The following is a 24,618-nucleotide window of genomic DNA, read 5'->3' as shown; positions in this document are numbered from 1 at the left end:
CTTAATTTATTTTATATTTCACTTTTTGGGAGGTGGTTGGAGCTAAGAAGGATCTATGCTGGGGAATGGAACACGTTCCAATATTTTGTCCACAGTGTCGGGATCAAACCCCATGTGGGGTATGAGTTAGATCAGGTGCAGGGGTATGTGTAGATCAAGAAGGCTGGTGGAATGGGTGGACACATGGCAGATGAATTCACCACAGAAAAGTGTGAGGGGATACATTTTGTAGGGAGAATGAGGAGAGACCATACACACCAAATGGTACAATTTTAAAGGGGGTGCAAGAACAGAGAGACCTGGGGGTGTTTGTGCACAAATCTTTGAAGGTGGCAGGACAGGTTAACAAAGCAGTTAATAATCCTTATGGGCTTTATAAATAGAGGCACAGAGTACAAAAGCCAGGAAGTTACACTAAACCTGTATAAACACTAGTTCGGCCCCAGCTCGAGTATTGGGTCCAATTCTGGGCACCACACTTTAGGAAGGACGTGAAGGCTTTGCAGAGGGTACAGAAGAGATTTACTAGAATGGTTCCAGGGATGAGAGATTACAGTTACATGGATAGACTAGAGAAGCTGGGGTTGTTCTCCTTGGAGCAGAGAAGGCTAAGAGGAGATTTGATAGAGGTGTTTAAAATCATGAGGGGTTTAGATAGAGTAAATTGAGAAAATCTGTTTCCAATGGCTGAAGGGTCGATAACCAGAGGGCACAGATTTATGGTGATTGGCAAAAGAACCAGAAGCGGGTTGAGGAACGAGTGGTTAGGATTTGGACTGCGCTGCCTGATAGGGAGATGGAAACAGATTCAACAGTCGCCTTCAAAAGGGAATTGGATAAATACTTGAAGGAGAAAAAATTGCAGGGATATGTGGAAAGAGCGGGAGAGTGGGACTGACTGGATTGTTCTTCAAAAGATCCGGCGGAGACTCGATGGGCCGAATGGCCTCCTTCTGTGCTGCACTATTCTGATGATTCCAGGTGCAGGGGTAAAAGGTAGATCAGGTGCTGAGCTCAGCTCCTTGCACTCTGCCCTGACCAAGTTCCTCAGCCTCAAACTCAGGATTACGCCCTCTCCTGCACCATAGCGGCAGTGTCACTTTCCACACTACCTGCCCTTCCTGGCGGCAACAATCTGCGACCACTTGGGCAGTTTTGTGCTGTGGATATGTGCTCGGAAGAGTCCAGGCTCTTTTCACTTTGGGGCCTTCAGTGCAGCATTAAACATTCCCAGGGCAGGTACAGCACGTGTCAGATGCAGCGTAAGGCTCCCTTTCCCTGCTCCAACAATGTACCTTGATTCCAAATTCGGAACATCACCTCTTGCTGCACTGACGTTATAGTTACTATTTCCATCACAGTAATACTTTCAGGCTGTCTGATTCAGACCACGTAATAGTAGACACAGCCCTACAACAAGCTGGATAGAGAATGTCCAAACTCATTAACATGAGGACCCTTACAGCCTCTGAGAGGAGACATTCATCCCATTGTTCCGGGCAGTCACTTATCACCTGCGATTTACCCTCATTGAATGAGTAAACATTCCAGTCACATTGTACCGACCTGGTTGGGAAAGCTCCCACTGGGCTAGTGTATGCATGACACGTAAGACTACAATATTGCTTATTACTGCGGGGATTTTCTCTACATCATGAGATGTACGGGGGCACGGTGGCATAGTGGTTAGCACTGTTGCCTCACAGCGCCAGGGACCCGGGTTCAAATCTGGCCTCGGGCGACTGTCTGTGTGGAGTTTGCACATTCTCCCTGTGTCTGCGTGGGTTTCCTCCGGGTGCTCCGGTTTCCTCCCACAGTCCAAAGATGTGCAGGTTAGGTTGATTTGGCTATGATAAATTGACCCTTAGTGTTAGGGGATTAAATACATGGGGATAGGGTGGGATATGGGTCGGTGCAGGCTCGATGGGCCGAAATGGCCTCTATCTGCACTGTAGATTCTGTGATTCTGTGATCATGCACTCCTGCATAACCAGAGGCTGCAAGGTCAAGGGGGAGGCAACTGCACAGGACTAATTCCAAAGGATTGGTTAACAGACAGAAAACAGAGTAGGAATAAACGGGTCATTTTCGGGTTGGCAGGCTGTAACTAGTGGGGTATCGCATGGATCAGTGCTTGGGCCTCAGCTATTCACAATCTATATCAATGATTTGGATGAGGGGACCAAATGTAATATATCCAAGTTTGCTGATGATACAAAGCTGGGTGGGAATGTAAGTTGTGAGGAGGATGCAAAGAGGCTTCAAGGGGATATAGACAGGCTAAGTGAGTGGACAAGAACATGGCAAATGGAATATAATGTGGAGAAATATGAAGTTATCCACTTTGGTAGGAAAAATGGAAAAGCAGAGTATTTTTTAAATGGTGAGAGATTGGGAAATGTTGGTGTCCAGAGGGACCTGGGTGTCCTTGTACACGAATCACTGAAAGTTAACACGCAGGTACAGCAAGCAATTAAGAAAGGTATGTTGGCCTTTATTACAAGAGGATTTGAGTATAAGAGTAAAGACGTCTTACTGCAATTATATAGGGCCCTGGTGAGACCACACCTGGAGTATTGTGTATAGTTTTGGTCTCCTTACCTATAAGGAAGGATATACTTGCCATAGAGGGAGTGCAACGAAGATTCACCAGACTGATTCCTGGGATGGGGGCATTGTCCTATGAGGAGAGATTGAGTAGACTAGGCCTATATTCTCTAGAGTTTAGAAGAATGAGAGGTGATCTCACTGAAACATTCAAAATTATTACAGGGCTTGACAGGGTAGACGCAGGGAGGATGTTTCCCCTGGCTGGGGAGCCTAGAACCAGGGGTCACAGTCTCAGAATAAGGGGTCGGCCAATAAGGACTGAGATGAGGAGAAATTTCTTCACTCAGAGGGTGGTGAATCTTTGGAATTCTCTACCCCAGAGGGTTGTGGAGGCTCAGTCGTTGAGTACATTCAAGACAGAGATCGATAGATTTTCGGATATTAAGGAAATCAAGGGATAAGAACATAAGAACATAAGAAATAGGAGCAGGAGTAGGCCATATGGCCCCTTGGGCCTGCTCCGCCATTCAATAGGATCATGGCTGATCTGAATCTAGACTCACGTCCACTTCCCTGCCCTCTCCCCGTAACCCCTAATTCCCTTATCTGTTAGGAAACTGTCTATCTCCATTTAAAATTTATTTAATGTCGCAGCTTCCACAGCTCTCTGGGGTAGCAAATTCCATAGATTTACTACCCTCTGAGTGAAGAAGTTTCTCCTCATCTCAGTTTTGAAAGGGCAGCCCCTTATTCTAAGATTATGCCCCCTAGTTCTAGTCTCACCCATCAGTGGAAACATCCTCACCGCATCCACCCGATCAAGCCCCCTCACAATCTTATATGTTTCGATAAGATCGCCTCTCATTCTTCTGAACTCCAATGAGTAGAGTCCCAACCTATTCAACCTTTCCTCATACGTCAACCCCCTCATCCTTGGAATCAACCGAGTGAACCTTCTCTGAACCGCCTTGAGAGCAAGTATATCTTTTCTTAAATATGGAAACCAAAACTGCACGCAGTATTCCAGGTGTGGCCTCACCAATACCCTGTATAACTGCAGCAAGCCTTCCCTGTTTTTATACTCCATCCCCCTTGCAATAAAAGCCAAGATTCCATTGGCCTTCCTGATCACCTGCATACTAACTTTTTGTGTTTCATGTACCAGGACCCCCAGATCCCTTTGTACTGTAGCACTTTCTCTCCATTTAGATAATAACTTGCTCTTTGATTTTTTCTGCCAAAGTGCATAACCTCACACTTTCCAACATTATATTGCATCTGCCAAATCTCTGCCCACTCACTTAGCCTATGTCCTTTTGCAGGTTTTTTATGTCCTCCTCACTCACTGCTTTCCCTCCCATCTTTGTATCGTCGGCAAACTTGGATATGTTGCACTCGGTCCCTTCCACAAATCGTTAATATAGATTGTAAAGAGTTGGGGTCCCAGCACTGATCCCTGTGGGACACCACTAGTCACTGATTGCCAGCCCGAGAATGAACCATTTATCCCAACTCTTTGTTTTCTGTTAGATAGCCAATCTTCAACCTATGCCAGTATATTACCCCCAATCCCGTGATTTTTTATCTTGATCAGTAATCTTTTGTGTGGAACCTTGTCAAATGCCTTTTGGAAGTCCAAATACACTACATCCACTGGTTCCCCTTTATCCACCCTGTATGTTACATCCTCAAAGAATTCGAGCAAATTTGTCAAACATGACTTCCCCTTCGTAAAACCATGCTGACTCTGTCCTATTAAATTATGTTTGTCCATTAAATTATATGGGATAGTGTAGGAAAGTGGAGGTGAGGTAGAAGATCAGCCATGATCCTATTGAATGGCGGAGCAGGCCCGATGGGCCGAATGGCCTACTCCTGCTCCTATTTCTTATGTTCTTATATGGGCTAGTGCGCGCACAGTGAATTCGATTAGTCATTGGTCAATTGTGGCTCTCCTCGAAGCCAATGAAAGGGAAGCATTCTCTTCGGTTGCTGTGTGAGGCAACATCACACCTGCCTGTTGTTTTTAATCATATTCAGGACAGAGCATCCGACAGCCTTATCCCCCCCAGCGCTATTTACATAACCGCACTGAGGGACTCCTTGTAACACACACGAGATGGCAACTCAACCAACACAAATTAACTCTCTGCAAGGTTGATCTTGTACTGTACAGGAATTCCCTGAGCTGATCATGTATCTTGCCATTTATTTTCTAAGTGTTGTGCCTGCTTCCTGTTTCCCCCAATGCACATTGTTACGGCCTGCCTTTTCCAAACACGGACACCCCTCACTCTGACTAGACTAGCAAAACAAAACCAATAGAAACTCTCAGCTCACCTCAGATTCCTGTATAAAGAAAATATCAACTTAAATTTAAAAAAAAAGTTGATCCAACTGAGACCACAGTATGAGGGGGATGTGCCAATACTCTATACAACACTCATATAACACTCCATCCTCACACTGTCACTCACACACTCCAATCTCACACTGTCACTCACACACTCCAATCTCACACTGTCACTAACACACACACTCCAATCTCACACTGTCACTAACACACACTCCAATCTCACACTGTCACTAACACACACTCCAATCTCACACTGTCACTAACACACACAGACCAATCACACTGTCACTAACACACACTCCAATCTCACACTGTCACTAACACACACAGACCAATCACACAGTCACTAACACACACTCCAATCTCACACTGTCACTAACACACACTCCAATCACACTGTCACTAACACACACTCCAATCTCTCACTGTCACTAACACACTCCAATCTCACACTGTCACTAACACACACTCCAATCTCACACTGTCACTAACACACACAGACCAATCACACACTGTCACTAACACACACTCCAATCTCACACTGTCACTAACACACACTCCAATCTCACTCTGTCACTAACACACACTCCAATCTCACTCTGTCACTAACACACACTCCAATCTCACACTGTCACTAACACACACTCCAATCTCACACTGTCACTAACACACACAGACCAATCACACACTGTCACTAACACACACTCCAATCTCACTCTGTCTGATGTAATAAAACTCACTACGCACTTGGTTTGAGTATAAAGCAAGGCTTTAATCAACTTTGTTTCTGAACATGGAGGTCTAGTTGTATCCACTAGCTCCTTGTCTTTACAAAATGTCCCTGGCAAGCTGGGGCCCACACCCAAGTATTTATACTCCTTGGACGGCGCCACCAGCTGGCTGTCCAGTGTTACTTCATAGGTAGTTTCTCGATGATGAGATTTATGACACTGTCACTAACACACACTCCAATCTCACACTGTCACTAACACACACTCCAATCTCACACTGTCACTAACACACACTCCAATCTTACACTGTCACTAACACACACTCCAATCTCACACTGTCACTAACACTCACTGCAATCTCACACTGTCACTAACACACACTCCAATCTCACACTGTCACTAACACACTCCAATCTTACGCCGTCACTAACACACACTCCAATCTCACACTGTCACTAACACACACTCCAATCTTACACCGTCACTAACACACACTCAAACTCACACTGTCACTAACACTCACTGCAATCTCACACTGTCACTAACACACATACACATTTTGGAGTTTGGAAGCTCAGCTTAGCTTGGAGTCAATTTACTCAGAGTGGTGAGAATGTGGTACCTGCTACCACATGGAGTAGTTGAGGCAAATATGGCATTTAAGTACATGAGGGAGAAAGGAATAACAGGATATGCTTGTTATAAATCTCATCATTCATCAAGAAACTACTCGTGAAATAACGCTGGACGGCCAGCGACATTTTGTAAGACAAGGTACGAGTGAAGTACAACTAGACCGCCATGTTCTGAAACAAGTTGATTAGTGAGTTTTATTACGTCAATACTGATGGGGTTAGAGGAGGTTCGTGTGGAACATAAACTCCGGCATTAATCTGTTGGGACGAACGGCCTGTTTCTGTGCCGTAAATTCTACACAAAAAGCGTTAACGTTTCCCATAGAAAACTATGGTTAGGTTGCGGTTGGAATATTGCGTCCAGTATTGGGTGCCCACTTTAGTAAGGATGGCAAGACCCCGGAGAGGGTGCGGAATAGATTCAATGATACCACAGATAAGGAGACATTAGTTATGAGGACAGACCGGAGAAACTGGGGCTCTTTTCACTAAAACAGAGAAGGCTGGGAAGAAATATGATGATAGAAGTGTTCAAAATGACACGGGTTTTTGATGACGTAAATAGGGCAGAGCTAGTTCTGCTGTCCATTGAGCTGGTAACTCGAGATCGAAGGTGAATCACCACAAGAACAAAAGGGAGAAATTTAGGAAAGCAAAACTCTGCAGATGGCTGGTCAGACATGGAAGCAGGAGACATAGTAGATTTTGAAAGGGAAGTAGATAAATATTTGAAAAATAATTTTTTTTTAAAAAGGGCCTGAGCAAAGTGCAAGAGGAGTGGGACAAATTGGATCACTCTTTCAAAGAGCCGGCACAGGCACGATGGGCCGAATGGCCTCCTTTTGGGCTGACACTCCCAGTGCAGTGCTGAGGGAGTGCCGCACTGTCGGAGGTGCCGTCTTTCAGATGAGACGTTAAACCGAGGCCCCGTCTGCTCTCTCGGGTGGACGTAAAAGATCCCGCGGCCACTATTTCGAAGAGCAGGGGAGTTCTCCCCCGGTGTCCTGGCCAATATTTATCCCTTAACCAACATCACTAAAAACAGATTATCTGGTCATTATCACATTGCTGTTTGTGGGAGCTTGCTGTGCGCAAATTGGCTGCCGCGTTTCCCACATTACAACAGTGACTCCACTTCAAAAAGTACTTCATTGGCTGTAAAGCGCTTTGAGACATCCGGTGGTCGTGAAAGGCGCTCTATAAATGCAAGTCTTTTTTTTAATTCACAGATTCTATCTAACTTCGGTATGAAAGTTTCCGTCAGTCAGAGCAGGTGTGACTAATAGTGCACCCCTTCTGAAAGGGGATTCGGGGGGTCGTTTTTAACTATTATCGCCAGGCAAAAAATGGCCGCCCGTTTGACATCTTGCCCAGTTTTCTTTTCCACCTGTATTTTTCGCCTGGTGTTCAATTAGCCCCACTAGGTGGTGCAAGGGGCGAGTGCTCGGGAAATTGGGTTCAAATTGCAGAGAGGATTTTCTCCGGTGGCTTTCAAGGTCCCGGAGGCCAGGACGTTTTGGGCCAGTCTTAACCCGCTTCTTCCAGCACGCAAAGTCACGGTACAAACCAACCCAGTAAATGGGCCAGGGCAGGCAGGCAGAGAGAGGACACGAGGAACCCTTGCCGCGGGTAACGGAAAGATGTCATTCTGCTGCAGTGAGGGAGCGCTCTTTTGAGGTTAGGGCCGAGGTAAATTATTGGAACAGAGCAGAGGGAGCTTTGCATGTATTGTGTGCTCCACCTGACCAGAGAGTGCTGGACCCAGACACTGGGGCAGGGGCAGCAGATGTGGGAGAGGGTTTAACTTTTCCCCATATCTGCCATCTTGATCAGTACAACATTTTACCTAATCATAAAATAAGACACTCCAACACAATATGCATAGGTATATGCACTGCAAATGATTTCTCGTTCTGTCACCTTTTATACTGTCCCATTCATTCATTAGGTTAACTTAGCTGCTCATTCAATAACTTGTTTTTATATAGCGCCTTTATTGTAGTAAAACGTCCCAAGGGCCAAGGCAATTCACAGGAGCATAATCGGACAAAAATTGACACCGAGCCGCAGAAGGAGATATTAGGACAGGTCTTACATAGAAACATAGAAGATAGGAGCAGGGGTAGGCCATTCGGCCCCTCGAGCCTGCTCCGCCATTTAATGAGATCATAGCTGATCATCCAAATTCAGTACCCTGTGACATGAATCAGTCATTCATGAAAGAAAGACTTATTAAATAATATTGAGCGGCCTGCGGGTGGCGCTGTCCAGGGAGAGTATAAATACTCGGGCATGAGCTCAGCTTGCGCAGGACATTCTTAACAGGAACTAGTGAAGGACACAACTAGACCTCCATGTTGTAAAACAGTTGATTAAAGCCTTGTTTAATGCTTAGACCAAGTGCCTAGTAGTTTTCTTATGTCACCCTGTCCCTGCTTTCTCCCCATATCCCTTGATCCCTTTAGCCTTCAGAAATATATCTAACTCCTTCTTGAATATATTTAATAAGTTGGCCTCAACTACTTTCTGTGGTAGAGAATTCCACAGGTTCACCACTCTCTGGGTGAAGAAATTCCTCCTCATCTCAGTCCTAAATGGCTTACCCCTTATCCTTAGACTGTGACCCCTGGTTCTGGACTCCCCCGCCATCGGGAACATCCTTCCTGCATCTAGTCTGTCTAGTCCTGTTGGAATTTTGTAAGTTTCAATGAGATCCCCTCATTCTTCTAAACTCTAGCGAATATAAGCCTAATCAACCCAATCTCTCCTCATACGTCATTCCTGCCAGCTTAGTCAAAGAGGTAGGTTTTAAGGAACGTCTTAAATGAGGGAAGAGAGGTAGTGAGGCGGAGAGGTTTAGGGAGGGAATTCCAGAGCTTAGGGCCCAGGCAGCTGGAGGCACAGCCACCAAGGGTGGAGCGATTAAAATCAGAGATGCGCAAGAGGCCAGAATTGGAGGAGCGCAGCGATCTCGGGGGAGCTGTGGGGCTGGAGGAGGTTACAAAGATAGGGAGGGGGGGCGAGGACCATGGAGGGCTTTGAAAACCAGGATGAGAATTTTGAAATCGAGGCGCTGCTGGACCGGGAGTTCAATGTAGGTCAGCGAGCTACAGGTAAGTTACAGAAGAGGTTGAACGGCAGTGCACTAAAAATCACAGGTCCCCAATTTAGATATAGTCACATTAAAAACCTCCTCAGCATGATTTGGACCATTGGCCTTTTCCCTTAAATAAACAAAAGACCTGTGATTGGAGAAGAGGTTCTGTTGTCAGACCCCATACCCGCACAGTGCCACCCAGTGGCAAGATTTCAGTAATGCAAGTACCTAGCATGGTGCAGCAATGCAGATGTTTTCCCCTTTAGCGCCCTTCTTCCCTGCCTCATGTTGGGGTAACAGTCCCACAGGTGGTGACAACCTTCCAGCCTTGTGATCCTTGGGAGCAGATTTGTGTAGCCGGCCCTTGCCCAGTAGAGGCTGAATTAAGACTGCCGTAACTTATTTCCCTTTGACCCCCCGACAGCCAGCAGAGACTGAGGGAACATTCACCCCATCAGACTGGCTGGATACGATACCCAGAAGGGACAAGCTAGAGTTTAACTGATTGCGCCACCCAGTCCCTCGATAAGATATTTTCAAGGATCGTGTGTATTTTTCCCCTCAACTTTTCACCTAGATTCACTCTCCAGTTATCAGGTTAGAAAAGGGGCCAGCTTTTAGGATTAGAATCACGCAGCACAGAGGGACGAGGTTGTTCGGCCCATCGTGCCTGTGACAGTAGTCCAACTACTGTTCCGGAGGAGATACGTGAGTGGCCAAGACCACGAGGGGGAGTGGCTTAGGTGGAGGCTTCTGCATGGCTAATTCATGCATGGTGCTTGACATAAGGAAACTACTAGGCACTTGGTCTAAGCGTTAAACAAAGCTTTAATCAACTGTTTTACAACATGGAGGTCTAGTTGTGTCCTTCACTAGTTCCTGTTAAGAATGTCCTGCGCAAGCTGGGCCCGTGCCCGAGTATTTATACTCTCCCTGGACAGCGCCACCCGCAGGCCGCTCAGTATTATTTCATAAGTCTTTCTTTCATGAATGACTGATTCATGTCAGTGCTCATGATCAGGAATTGGCGTGGGTAATCTTGTGTGTCTGTGCTGTGGCAACACATCGCAGTGCCCCTCTGTGCACTAAGAGCTTCTCACTTCAGTCACAGAGAGCGGAAGTCCTGCTAGTGTCCACTCTAGACATTGCATTTAAGGATTGAAATTGTGAGGCGAGGTTCCTGTGAGCGATCACACGCTACAGCCCCGATTGTTGGGACAGACTTTCTGGCGTTTCCTGATTGTCTCCTTTACACAGAATTTTACAGCACAGAAACAGGCCATTCGGCCCAATAGGTCCAAGCTGGTGTTCATTCTCCACACGAGCCTGCTCCCACCTTGCTTCATCTCACCCTATCAGCATATCCTTCTATTCTTTTCTCCCTCATGTGTTTATCCAGCTTCGTCTTAAAGGCATCTGTGCTGTTCGCCTCAACCACTCCCTGTGGTAGCGGATTCCACATTCTCACCGCTCTCTGGGTAAAGAGGGTTCTCCTGAATTCCCTTTTGGATTTGTTGGTGACTATCTTATATTTATGGCCCCTAGTTCTGATCCCGCCCACAAGTGGAAACATCTCTACGTCTACCCTATCGAACCCTCTAGTAATTTTAAAGACCTCGAACAAGTCGCCTCTCAACCTTCTCTTTTCTAGAGTAAAAGAGCCCCAGCCTGTTCAGTCTTTCCTCCTCCCTCTTCATTCTCAGTGGGCGGCCGACACAGGTGAATGTGGAGAACTGGAGAGGATTTTGTATCGTTGCTGTATAAGGTGATCAGACGCTATCTGAAGTACTGCGTGTACATACATTTTATTTAATCCAGGTGGAGTCCAGGATGGTCGCAAGCTTGGAAAGACCCCGTAACATCAATCATGTGTTGGGGTCTCAAAAGCCCGTCCTCTCTCACAGAAGGTCCAATGTGTAGATTTTCTCCATTAATAGCCCCAATACCGATTGTCATTTGACTCCATTCCTATCCAAACCCCCGCCCCCCAACCGCTAGCCTGCTCCCCAAGAGTGATTCCGATTTCAGAAAGGCTCTTCCCCTCCTCCCTCCAGGTCAAGCATCATTTGCCTCCTCTCCAAAACAACCTGGGTGAGACTGGCAAATGAGGGAGGGGTAACTCAGGGAGGGCTGCATGAGGGAGTGAATGGGGGGGGGGGGCGTTGAATGAGGGGGGGAGTTGAATGAGGGGGGAGTTGAATGAGGGGGGAGTTGAATGAGGGGGGAGTTGAATGAGGGGGGGGTGCTGAATGAGGGACCTTCTGGTTGAGAGTCCCATGTGTTCACATTGCACCGTCCTCCCATGAGAAGTGAAACTCCCATTCACTTCTGTCCACTCTCTTGGCCCATCCCCGGGCCTTGCAACAGCTACAACCAAAAGGCCACCTGCGCCGAGAAACCTTCACCCCCTGGGGAGAGGCCAACCTCCACAGATCAGGACACCACTAAGAATGAAAGGTGGGTGACAGCAAATCAGGAAGTATTATTACAAGTCTGAGCTTTGAAAGGTTGTGCGTAGATTGTCAAACAAAGGGAAAACTTGGGGGGGGGGGTGGGGGGGCGGGGGAAGGATTTCCACAGCTCCAAGGCTCTGGGAAAGAATGAGTCAGAGTAGGAGACAGTTTAACGAATCTCCAATTCAGTTCACTGACGGAGCAGGAACGGTGTCTCTGCAATTTAGCAGGAAAAGTTCTGTGGAATCTTCGAATGACCCTCTCCCCCTGACAGCAGTGGTCTGTCCTCCCCCAAGCAGGGAGTGTTTGAGACCTAGGCTGAGCAGATGGCGGGAGAACATCCCCTATCCACCTCAGTACCTCATAAGAACGTAAGAATTAGGAGCAGGAGTCGGCCATACAGCCCCTCGAGCCTGCTCCGCCATTCAATAAGATCATGGCTGATCTTCGACCTCAACTCCACTTTCCCGCCCTGTCCCTTGATTTCCTCAGTGTCCAAAAATCTATCGATCTCAGGCTTGAATATACTCAACGACTGAGCATCCACAGCCCCCTGAGGTAGATTCACAACCCTCAGTGAAGAAATTCCTCCTCATCTCAGTCTTAAATGACTGACCCTTTATCCTGAGACTATGCCCCCTAGTTCTAGACTGTCCAGCCAGGGGCAACAGCCTCTCAGCATCTACCCTGTCAAGCCCTCTAAGAATGTTATATGTTTCAATGAGATCACCTCTCATTCTTCTAGACACCAGAGCGTATAGAAAAACAAAATACTGCGGATGCTGGAAATCTGAAATTAAAAACAGAAAATGCTGTTAATGCTCAGCGGGTCAGGCAGCATCTGTGGAGAGAGAAACAGAGTTAACGTTTCAGGTCGATGATCTTTCCAAAAGCAAGAAGGGAAACAGAAAGTAAAGAAGGTGAACAAAGGTAAAAGAGAGTCAGAGTGAAAGGTCATCAAGCTGAACCGTTAACTCAGTTTCTCTCTCCGCAGATGCTGCCTGACCCGCTGTGCATTTCCAGCATTCTCTGTTTTCATTCCAGAGTGTATAGGCCCAATCTACTCAATTTCTCCTCACAGGACAGCCCTCTCATCCCAGGAATTAATCTAACGAATCTTCGTTGCACTCCTTCTAAGGCAAGTATATCCTTCCTTAGGTACGGAGATCAAAACTGTACACATCCTTCCCTGTAACCAGAAACAATAACCATTGAGGAGATAAAGGATCAGGACCGAGCGATTTTCAGAGGGAGATCAAATCGCACCAGTTCACTTCCCCTTTCGAATCCTGTTTAATTACATTTTCAAACACTCGAGGATACTGTGCAGGTTCTGAAGAAGAAACAAATAAATAGAAAGCTTTGTCCCAGTTAAAGATTAAGACCCCAAAACAGTACAGACCATAAAAATTAATTATAATTCTCTTGTGCAAAATTGTAATAATCTCTCTTCATAAATTACTAGCAAATCTGTAATAAACTTAGATAAAGAAAAATAATGAAAATCTTTGTAAAGTTCCTGTACATGCAAATCTGGTCAAGTAACAGAACTGGAATTAATTCTCCCTTTTGCTTTTTATGGCTACTGACAGCAGTAAGGATGAGGTAAAGATATATTTATCGATATATAGATTTTTAATCACAGCTTCTGTTTCCCTGATTGGATGCTCCTGAATAGCTCTTCGTCCAATGGGACGTATTTCCGTTGTCTTTGATCCAGGAGATAAAGTCTGTCCTTAATGACTCTTGGGTCAAACCCTTCCTTCCTCATGTCCATTTTCTGGAATTTGAACGTCCCTGGGAACGTGAAGGAAAAGTTAAATGTCAGCGTCGGGAAAAGCAAATGTACAGTGTCAGCCGTTGCTCAGTGGGTAGTGCTCTCGCCTCTGAGTCAGGAGGTCGTGGGTTTAAGGCCCACTCCAGAGATTTGAGCGCAAAAATAAAGACTTGAAATTCCTACTGCAGTACACTGCACTGCCTGAGGGGCAGTACTGAGGGAGTACTGCACTGTCGGAGGGACGGTACTGAGGGAGTGCTGCACTGTCAGAGGGGCAGTACTGAGGGAGCGCCGCACTGTCGGAGGGGCAGTACTGAGGGAGCGCCGCACTGTCGGAGGGGCGGTACTGAGGGAGCGCCGCACTGTCAGAGGGGCAGTACTGAGGGAGAGCTGCACTGTCAGAGGGGCAGTACTGAGTGAGTGCTGCACTGTCAGAGGGGCAGTACTGAGGGAGTGCTGCACTGTCAGAGGGGCAGTACTGAGGGACTGTTGCACTGTCAGAGGGGCAGTACTGAGGGAGTGCTGCACTGTCAGAGGGGCAGTACTGAGCGACTGTTGCACTGTCGGAGGGGCAGTACTGAGGGAGTGCTCCACTGGCGGAGGGGCAGTACTGAGGGACTGTTGCACTGTCGGAGGGGCAGTACTGAGGGAGTGCTCCACTGGCGGAGGGGAAGTACTGAGAGAATGATGCAGTCGGAGGTGCCGTCTTGTGGATGAAACGTTTAGCCGAGGCCCCGTCTGCCCTCTCAGGTGGACATAAAAGATCCCACGGCCACTATTTCGAAGAAGAACAGGGGAGTTCTCCCCAGTGTCCTGGCCAATATTTATCCCTCAACCAACATCACTAAAGCAGGTTATTTGGTCAGTTGGCTGTCTGGCCCTTTAAAAACTAGGTGAATGGAACAAGGCTGGTTGTGTCAGCATCCCGGGGCAGAGCATGCTTCCCGAACGGTCCCATAACTCCTGCCGGGTTTGGAGAGCCTCGTACCTGTCTTGCTCACTTCCGGCAGCATCCGCAGGAACACGGGCCGTGCGTATGATGGCAGGGCCATCTCGAGGTCTGTGCAGAACTTCTCCAAGTCTATCCGGCTGTCGGGGTCTGCAATGGCGGCCATCCCAGCTTTACCTTCCGCACCTAAACCGTTGTGGGGTGCAGCGGGGGGGGGTGGGGGGGAAGAAAACAAACAGGTGCAAATACAGCATCACAGAGTTGTCCAGAGCGTTGCAGTGAGGTCAAAAGGTCAAAACCGGCCGCAGTCATTGGGCCTGTGTTACTGCCCCCATTGCAGACAAACAGAAGGTCATAGGATCCATATGGGGGGGGGGCGCTGGCCATTTAAACAGTCCCCCCAATGTATCATCCAACTGTTCCTTAAATGGGTTTTTGCCTCCACCATCGTACCCTGAAATCCATTCACTCTTTGAGTGAAGAACCCCCTGGATTCTGCCCTTGAAAAGTGAGCTCAAGTCCTGCCCCAGAGACCACGGTTTCATACTTGAAACAATCGCCCCAACTGTAAAGATTTACAAACATATGAATTAGGAGCAGGAGTAGGCCATATGGCCCCTCGAGCCTGCTCCGCCATTCAATAAGATCAGGGCTGATCATCGACCTCAACTCCACTTTCCTGCCCGATCTCCATATCACCTGATTCCCCGAGAGTCCAAAAATCTATCGATCTCAGCCTTGAATATACTCAATGATTCAGCATTCACAGCCCTCTGGGGCAGAGAATTCCAAAGATTCACAACCCTCTGAGTGAAGAAATTCCTCCTCATCTCAGTCTTAAATGGCCGACCCCTTATCCTGAGACTGTGACCCCTAGTTCTGGACTCCCCAGCCAGGGGGAAACAACCTCTCAGCATCCACCCTGTCAATCCCCCTCAGAATCTTCTATGTTTCAATGAGATCACCTCTCATTCTTCTAAACTCCAGCGAGTATAGGCCCGTTCTACACAATCTCTCCTCATTGGACAACCCTCTCATCCCAGGGATCAATCCAGTGAACCATCACCTTCAGCTCCTTTCCCAGAGTCCCTCCAGTGATTCTGAAAGAGGCTTCCCAATCAGGGTAGGGCCTTCATGTGCCCACATTTTTCCCCTTCTCTTCGGAAGACAATAATTGACGATGTTGCACAGGCTCCGACCGCCTCGGCCAAGTGCGTGTCAGTGTGCTATTCCACCATGGCAGACATCACCAATGAGCCCTCGCCTAACACTGAAACACGTACCTCCCAGCAGGAGCTTCAAAATCTGACAATTTCTCCGCAGTGCGGGGGGGGTGGGGGAGGGGAATACCGATACAGAAGGGTGGGTCAGCGTTAGACTGCAAGTAACGTGCTGTAGCTGAATTAAGGCCACAGAATATCACCTCCATGACACAAACATGGAAAGTAAATGCTTACCTGGCACCTCTACCCCATATATGACTACGTCGGCCATGTTGAGAGTCTGACTGAGGGTTCCCTCAACCTCCGTGGTTGACACGTTCTCACCCTTCCAACGGAAGGTGTCCCCGGTACGGTCCCGGAAATACATGTAGCCATAGTCATCCATCACCAGGACATCACCTGCTTGCAACAGGGGAAAGAAAGAGCCAGGGTTAGGAGCCAGATATTTACAATCAGCGAGAGTGTGGTTAGGATCTGGAATGCACTGCCTGACTGAGTGGTGAAAACAGATTCAACAGCAGCTTTCAACAGGGAATTGGATAAACACTTGAAGGAAAAAATAAGGGATCTGCCATTTAGGACTGAGATGAGGAGAAATTTCTTCACTCAGAGGGTGGTGAACCTTTGGAATTCTCTACCCCAGAGGGCTGTATAGGCTCAGTCATTGCGTATATTCAAGACAGAGATTGATAGATTTTTGGATAGTAAGTGAATCAAGGGATAGGGGGATAGTGCAGGAAAGTGGAGTTGAGGTCGAAGTTCAACCTTGATCTTATTGAATGGCGGAGCAGGCTCGAGGGGCCGAATGGCCGACTCCTGCTCCTATTTCTGATGTTCTCACAGAATTTTGACCTGCTGCCTATGAGGAAGGAGACAACACAGCAACGCTTGCGTGTCCAGGGGCGGAAGGCAATGGACAGCCATCTGATTTAAAAGGGTCTGCGTGGGGGGGGGGGGTGATCTAGAGACAGTCAAACCTTGAATATTGGTTCAGCTCTAAAGACAACCAGAACGCCCACGCCCCCCCACCCTCCCCAATTTCATGAAATGCAGTGCCCAACATGGCGCTTGGCCAAACAGGCCGGGTTCCAGGTTTGATCCCTGGTCTCTGCTGAGTTTGGTGTCAGCCATGACTCAGTGGGTAGCACTCTTGCCTCGGAGTCAGAAGATTGTGGGTTCAAGTCCCACTCCAAAGATGTGCGGGTTAGGTTGATTGGCCATGATAAAAATTGACCCTTAGTGTTAGGGGGGATTAAATACGTGGGGTTACGGGGTTACGGGGATAGGGCTTGGGTGGGATGGTTGTCGGTGTAGGGACCGGGTGCTAGGGTTTGGATGATCAGCCATGATCTCGTTGAATGGCGGAGCAGGCTCGAGGGGCCGAATGGCCTACTCCTGCTCCTATCTTCTATGTTTCTACATGTTTTTTTCCAGAGATTTGAGCACAAAATCCAGGCTGACACTGCAATGCAGTGCTGAGGAAGTGCTGCACTGTCGGAGGTGCCGTCTTTCGGATCAGTCATTAAACCGAGGCCCCGTCTGCTCTCTCAGGCGGACGTAAAAGATCCCGTGGCACTATTTCGAAGAAAAGTGGGGGAGTTCTCCCCGATGTCCTGGCCAATATTTATCCCTCAATCAACATCACTAAAACAGATGATCTGGTCATTATCACATTGCTGTTTGTGGGAGCTTGCTGTGCACAAATTGGATGTCGTGTTTCCTACATTACAACAGTGACTACACTTCAAAAAGTACTTAATTGGCTGTAAAGCGCTTTGAGACGTCCGGTGGTCGTGAAGTGGCGTTATAGAAATGCAAGTCTTCCTTTTCTTTCTACTAAGAACTGGGCTGAGATTCCCTCGAACTAATTCGGACAACGTTCCTTAGAGCCTCGTAAGCCTAGGCTGGATTTAGGCTTGGATTGCAGAGGTGAACGGACAGTGCACCAACTCACTACCCCTCTCGATCCCCCTCCTGCTGACCGATTCTTGACGCTCATTTATTTTTTCTCCAGTCACTCCCGATTGCTGCCATCTTATGTTCGATTCGACTGACGCCCACCAGCGAAGAGTGAAGGCCGACTGACCGGCCAAGCGCCAAGCGCCAACTCGCTGGACGTCAGCTTTCACTCCCTGGGGTGGCGGTGAGTTCCTGGATACCCAAAGACACTCCCCCCCCCCCCCCCCCCCTCCCCCACCGACTACTGTTCCCTCGCCCCTTACCGGAGAGGTAGGCCATGTCTCCCTTCTTGAACACGTCATGTGAAATCTTTTTGGTCGTCGCCGTCTCGTTTACATATCCATCAAACCTCCGCAGGGGGTCGTTCTGGATGATACGGCCCACCAGCTGGCCCGGCTCACCTGGACAGAAGAAACATAAGAATTAGGAGCAGGGAGCAGGAGTCAGCCATTCGGCCCCTCGAGGCTGCTCCGCCATTCAATAAGATCATGGCTGATCTTTGACCTCAACTCCACTTTCCCGTCCTATCCCCACATCCCTTGATTCCCCTAGAGTCCAAAAATCTATCGATCTCAGCCTTGAATATACTCAACGACTCGGCATCCACAGCCCTCTGGGGTGGAGAATTCCAAAGATTCACAACCCTCTGAGTGAAGAAATTCCTCCTCATCTCAATCTCAAAATGGCCGTGCCCTTATCCTGAGACTATGGCCTCCCTAGTTCTAGACTTCCCAGCCAGGGGGGGAAGACAGCCTCTCAGCAACAGGGGTGAAAGCAAAGCAGACAGATGGACTGCGGCCCTGGTAACAGTTATGATTCCTGTGGAGCTTAAAAGGGCGACAGGGAAAGGCCGCGCTCTGCTTGTGAACTTCCCTCCCGCTTTAAGGATCTGGCCGAACCAGTGGCCTTATCTGTTAAAAAGGCAGAGCCGTATTATTTTAAAGCTGTGTTTTAAAGAAATCTCCTTTTTTATTTTTAAAAATGACCTCCCGCCTCCTATTCCCTCCCTTCCTCTAGCCCCTAATTCATTGCCAGGGGGTGGGAGTAGTTCCAAACACGCTGGTAGCTTGTCTAAGTGTTTCCATTCTTCATGCGTGAATCTAGACGGCAGGTTTTAGAAGCCTATTCGACTGTGGGCGGCATCACAGCAGACCCTGATCACGTCTGCGCGCGTGTGCAGTTTCCCACAGGTGTCCCTGGATGGCGATCAGGAGCCGGAAGCTTGTCTCCAACTCAGCGACACCCGAGCAATTGCTAAGTTATGAGAAACTGTCGGGATACCTGGTTTGCAGGGGATGCAGACGCCGTCGGGGCCTCGAACCAGCTCCATTGTGTCCTCGTCTACTTTAACCAATCGGATCGGGTAGACGAATGGCAGAATGCGGCTGTTAAAGCCGCAGGCGCCAACCTACACAGGAAATAAGAAACGATTAACTGCAGACTACGGCCGGGCATCGCGACTGTTTCCAGACAAACCCGCAAATTCCAGCGAGCTCCTCAGGCTCCGCGCAATGCACCACCAAGACACAGACCTCGGGCATCCTGCCCTCTTGCCCACAAACCAGAGGTTGAGGCTTCCCAGTAACCCGCGCTTGCAGAGTTCCACCAGGCCTCGAACAAACAATGACCTCAGTGGCAGCAATAATAAAAATATCCGCACTTTTCCACAACGCATTATCACTTTGTTGCAACGTCTGAAGATAACACGTACTCACTAATCGGATTGCCTGTAGCCTCCTATTGTGGTACCATGCCCTTCAAATTGGTAGAAAACTGAACTTGGACCAGAGTTTGGACCAGGCTAAGGTGCTGAAAATATTTATTTACAACTTGTATTTATATAGCGCCTGGAACATAGTAAAACGCCCCCAAGGTGCTTCACAGGAGCAGAATCAGACGAAATTTGACACCGAGCCAAAAGAAGGAGCTATTGGGACAGGTGACCAAAAGCTTGGTCAAAGAGGTGGGTCTTAAGGACCGTCTTAAAGGAGGAGAGGCGGAGAGGCTTAGGGAGGGATTTCCAGAGGTTAGGGCCTAGATGGCTGAAGGCACGGCCGCCAATGGTGGGGCAAAGGAAGCGGGGGACGCGCAAGAGGCCAGAGCTGGAGGAATGCAGAGTTCTCAGAGGACTGGAGGAGGTTACAGAGATAATCATCTGGTTTGAAAGGGTCTGGCTGGGGGGGGAGGGGGAGAAGTGCAGTTGTGAGAAGCAAGTTTAGGAGAGGCATTGGGGAGTAATCCTTTACACAGGAGAGCGACAGCGGGAATGAGTTGATGGGAAAGGTAGTTGCAAAGTATTTACAGCACAGAAACAGGCCATTCGGCCCACCAGGTCCATGCCGGTGTTTATGCTCCACACCAGCCTCCTCCCACCCCTCTTCATCTCAACCCCATCTACATATCCTTCTACTCCTTTCTCCCTCATGAGTCTATCTAGCTTCCCCTTGAAAGCCTCTATGCTACTCGCCTCGACCACTCCATGTGGTAGCAAGTTCCACATTCTCACCACTCACTGGGTAAAGAAGTTTCTCCTGAATTCCCTATTGGATTTGTTGAAGCCTGAACATATAAGAATTAGCTTGATGCTGAAATGGTAAGATGGTAAAAGAAAGACTTGCATTTCTATAGCGCCTTTCACGACTGCTGGACATCTCAAAGTGCTTTACAGCTAATTAAGTACTTTCAAAGTGTAGTCACTGCTGCAATGTGGGAAATGCGGCAGCCAATTTATGCACAGCAAGCTCCCACAAACAGCAATGTGATAATGGCCAGATAATGTTATGTTGGTTGAGGGATAAATATCGGCCAGGACACCGGGAAGAACTCTCCTGCTCTTCTTCGAAATAGTGGCCGTGGGATCTTTCACGGCCACCTGGGAGAGACAGACGGGGCCTCGGTTTAACGTCTCATCCGAAAGACGGCACCTCCGACAGTGCCGCACTCCCTCAGCACTGGCCTGCACTAGGGTTAGTATTCTAGAAAGAGCAGACTTCTCTGAAGCATGCGCCTTGCTGTGCTGGTGTGATGTCCCAGTCTCCCACACTCTCGAAATCTGCTGACAACACAAAAGTAAGGGGTTCGGCAAGCAGCGAGGAGGACGGTAAAGGACTTCGGAAAGGTTAGCAGAGCGGGCAGACAGATGGCAGGCGCAACTGAATGTGGATAAGCGTGAGGCCGTACACCGTGAGAGAGAAATGAAGTATATAATGGAAAAATCGATGACGGGTGTGACAGGGAGACCTCAGCGTTCAAACATATAATTCCCTGACATGCAAGTGCTGGTGGATAAAGCCATAAAAAAGGCCAACAGCATTTTGGGTTTTATAAATAGGGAACCAGTAATGATCAGTTTGCCCAAAACATTGCGTAGGCCGCAGTTAGAGTACTGTGTGTAGTTTACATAGAAACATAGAAGATAGGAGCAGGAGTAGGCCATTCGGCCCCTCGAGCCTGCTCCGCCATTCAATGCGATCATGGCTGATCATCCAAATTCAGTACCCTGTCCCTGCTTTCTCCCCATATCCCTTGATCCCTTTAGCCTTAAGAAATATATCTAACTCCTTCTTGAATATATTTAATGAATTGGCCTCAACTGCCTTCTGTGGTAGAGAATTCCACAGGTTCACCACTCTCTGGGTGAAGAAATTCCTCCTCATCTCAGTCCTAAATGGCTTACCCCTTATCCTTAGACTGTGACCCCTGCTTCTGGACTCCCCCGTCATCGGGAACAGCCTTCCTGCATCTAGTCTGTCTAGTGCTGTTAGAATTTTATAAGTTTCAATGAGATCCCCTCTCATTCTTCTGAACTCCAGCGCGTATAAGCCCAATCGACCCAATCTCTCTTCATACGTCATTCCTGCCATCCCAGGTATCAGTCTGGTGAATCTTCGCTGCACTCCCTCCATGGCAAGAACATCCTTCCTCAAATAAGGCGACCAAAACTGCACACAATACTCAAGGTGTGGTCTCACCAAGGCTCTGTACAACTGCAGCAAGACATTACGACAGCCAAAGGACATTAAAGCCACGGAGAGCTTAGGGAATAGCTTCACTAGGAAGTGGTCAGGGAAGGGAAATTGAGGGGAGAAAGGAAAGAAAGACTCGCATTGATATAGCGCCTGTCACAGCCTCAGGACGTCCCAAAGCGCTTTACAGCCAATGAAGTACTTTTGAAGTGTAGTCACTGTTGTAATGTGGGAAACGCGGCAGCCAATTTGCGCACAGCAAGCTCCCACAAACAGCAATGTGATAATGACCAGATAATCTGACTATAGTGATTTTTTTGAGGGATAAATATTGGCCAGGCGAGACTTAAAATGCTGGGACTATTTCCGCTGGGTCACAGAAAGCGGAGTGGAGATTTGAACGAGTGAACGGGGGAAAGACTATTTGTTCTTGTTGGGGAGTCACTGACGAGGGGTCATCAGTTTAAAATCGTCAGTAAGAGAGCAAGTGGAGAAGTTAGAAGACATTTCTTTATGTAGAGGGTTGTTGGAGCACAGAATGCTTCGCCACAGTGAGAGGCTGAGGCAGTGACCATTGCATCCTTTAAGGGAAAAGCGGATAAATATTTGAAGCTGAGGAAGATACAGGACTATGGGGAGAGGGGGGAGGGGGCAGTCGAATTAGTTTTGAATTTGCTGTGGCAAAGAGCGGGCATAAACAGAGTGGGCTCCTTCTGTGCTGTAACTGTCTATGGTTCTATGGGGCGGGCGGCTGGAGGGAGGATGGTGGGGTGGCGAAGAGGGACAGCACAATCTGACCAAACAGGAGGGCTGGATCTTAGAGCGGGTACAACGAAGGTTCACTAGGATGAGAGGGCTGTCCTATGAGGAGAGATTGAGTAGATTGGGCCTATACTCTCTGCAGTTTAGAAGAATGAGAGGTGATCTCATCGAAACATACAGGATTCTGAGGGGGATTGACAGGGTAGGTGCTGAGAGGCCGCTTCCCCTGGCTGGAGAGTCTAGAACTAGGGGGTATAGTCTCAGGATAAAGGGTTGACCATTTAAGACTGAGATGAGGAGAAATTTCTTCACTCAGAGGGTTGTGAATCTTTGGAATTCTCTACCCCAGAGGGCTGTGGAGGCTCAATCATTGAGTATATTCAAGACAGAGATCGATAGATTTTTGGATATTAAGTGAATCAAGTGATACGGGGATCGGGCGGGAAAGTGGAGATGAGGTTGAAGATCAGCCATGATCTTATTGAAAGGCTGGAGGGGCCGTGTGGCCGACTCCTGCTCCTATTTCTTATGTTCACCGAGACCGGCAACCCTGCACCAAATGTTTTTTTGCTGAATGGTCTGAGGCCGGGACCCCGTTTTCGCAATCGTTCACTGCGTCTGCCCGGTGCCCTTTCCCGCCCCGTCGTTCACGGCACCTTGTTGTCGAAGTTCCCCAGGCTGCAGTTGCATTCCGTGGCCCCGTAGAATTCTGCCACCTGCGGGATGTGGAAGCGGGTGGTGAAGTCCTCCCAGATGGACGGGCGCAGGCCGTTGCCGAGGGCCATGCGCACACAGTGCTGCCGCTCCACCGCCCGCTGAGGTTGGCTCAGGAGATAGCGGCAAATCTCCCCGATATACTGGACAATCTGTGGAAACAAACGGCCAGCACACCCTCAGAACTCGGCTAACACCGAATCGCCAGGCATTTAAAAAAAAACACACAGCTGAAGTTTTATTCTAAACTAAACCGAAGCGATCATTTTCAGTAACTATATATGATTCATAATGGAAGGTTGTATTCCCTAGGATTTAGAAGGTTAAGGGGTGATTTGATCGAAGTTTTCAAGATATTAAAGGGAACAGATAGGGTAGATAAAAATTATTTCCGCTGGTTGGGGAGTCTAGGACTGGGGGCATAGTCTAAAAATTAGAGCCAGACCTTTCAGGAGTGAAGTTGGAAAACACTTCTACACACAAAGGGTGGTAGAAGTTTGGAACTCTCTTCCGCAAACGGCAATTGATGCTAGATCAATTGTTAATTTTAAATCTGAGATTGGTAGATTTTTGTTAACGAAAGGTATTAAAGGGAGATGGGGCAAAGGCGGGTGTGTGGAGTTAGGTTGCAGATTAACCATGGTCTCATTGAATGGCAGAACAGGCTTGATGGGCTGAATGGCCTCCTCCTGTTCCTATGTTGTGGGATTAATATATCGAACCCTGGAACAGGGGCTATCATTTGGTCTGCGGCTCAGTCGATATCACAATCCACAGGTTTTCAAAGTGGGGTCCACGGGGTTATCAGGTTTCTGTCAGCTCAGTGTCTGCAGAGTCCCGTACTTTCTCCGAGCTTTTTGGGTGGCTGACATTTGTCTTTCAGGGGAAAGGGGTCTTCAGAGGTTTGTCACTATTTACAGGGAGTCGCTAGCAATGTTCTCCTTAATTATTTTTTGTGCGCGCGGCCCAAAATTCAATCCCGGGCTGCGCGGGATAGGCAGAAAGCTACACGTCCGCGCAGATTAGAGGGCATGTTGGTTGCAAGGGCTGTGTCACTAATTACATGTCACCATGAATGTGCCAATATTTACAGGGGGTCTCCATGAGTGTGCCAATATTTACAAGGGGTCGCCATGAGTGTGCCAATATTTACAAGGGGTCTCCATGAGTGTGCCAATATTTACAGGGGGTCTCCATGAGTGTGCCAATATTTACAGGGGGTCTCCAGGAGTGTGCCAATATTTACAGGGGGTCTCCAGGGGTGTGCCAATATTTATAGGGGTCTCCAGGGGTGTGCCAATATTTATAGGGGTCTCCAGGGGTGTGCCAATATTTATAGGGGTCTCCGGGAGTGTGCCAATATTTATAGGGGTCTCCAGGAGTGTGCCAATATCTATAGGGGTCTCCAGGAGTGTGCCAATATTTACAGGGGGTCTCCAGGACTGTG

At 48.2% G+C, this 24,618-nt stretch overlaps 1 protein-coding gene across 3 annotated transcripts in view; it reads right to left on the bottom strand.

Annotated features, from left to right (window-relative positions):
- Positions 1 to 13,438: 13,438 nt before the first annotated feature.
- Positions 13,439 to 24,618, bottom strand: part of slc27a4 (solute carrier family 27 member 4) — a 63,624-nt gene continuing 52,444 nt past the window's right edge. For 2 of the 3 annotated variants that reach the window (XM_085965417.1, XM_085965418.1), the window contains exons 8-13: positions 23,114 to 23,323; positions 19,012 to 19,138; positions 17,994 to 18,131; positions 16,006 to 16,173; positions 14,588 to 14,734; positions 13,439 to 13,619 (exon numbers count right to left, since the gene is read on the bottom strand). In XM_085965417.1, coding sequence (XP_085821543.1) covers positions 13,462 to 13,619; positions 14,588 to 14,734; positions 16,006 to 16,173; positions 17,994 to 18,131; positions 19,012 to 19,138; positions 23,114 to 23,323 — 948 coding nt within the window. In that variant the 3' untranslated portion in view covers positions 13,439 to 13,461. The remainder of the gene's footprint in view (positions 13,620 to 14,587; positions 14,735 to 16,005; positions 16,174 to 17,993; positions 18,132 to 19,011; positions 19,139 to 23,113; positions 23,324 to 24,618) is intronic. The other variant, XM_085965420.1, reaches the window with a different exon arrangement.

The sequence above is a fragment of the Somniosus microcephalus genome, chromosome 23, assembly GCF_052327205.1.
Source record: "Somniosus microcephalus isolate GS21.2 chromosome 23, FLI_Smic_1.0, whole genome shotgun sequence".
Lineage (NCBI taxonomy): Eukaryota > Metazoa > Chordata > Chondrichthyes > Squaliformes > Somniosidae > Somniosus > Somniosus microcephalus.
Note: the sequence above shows the minus strand (reverse complement) of the source record. Positions and strands in the feature narration are given on the sequence as shown.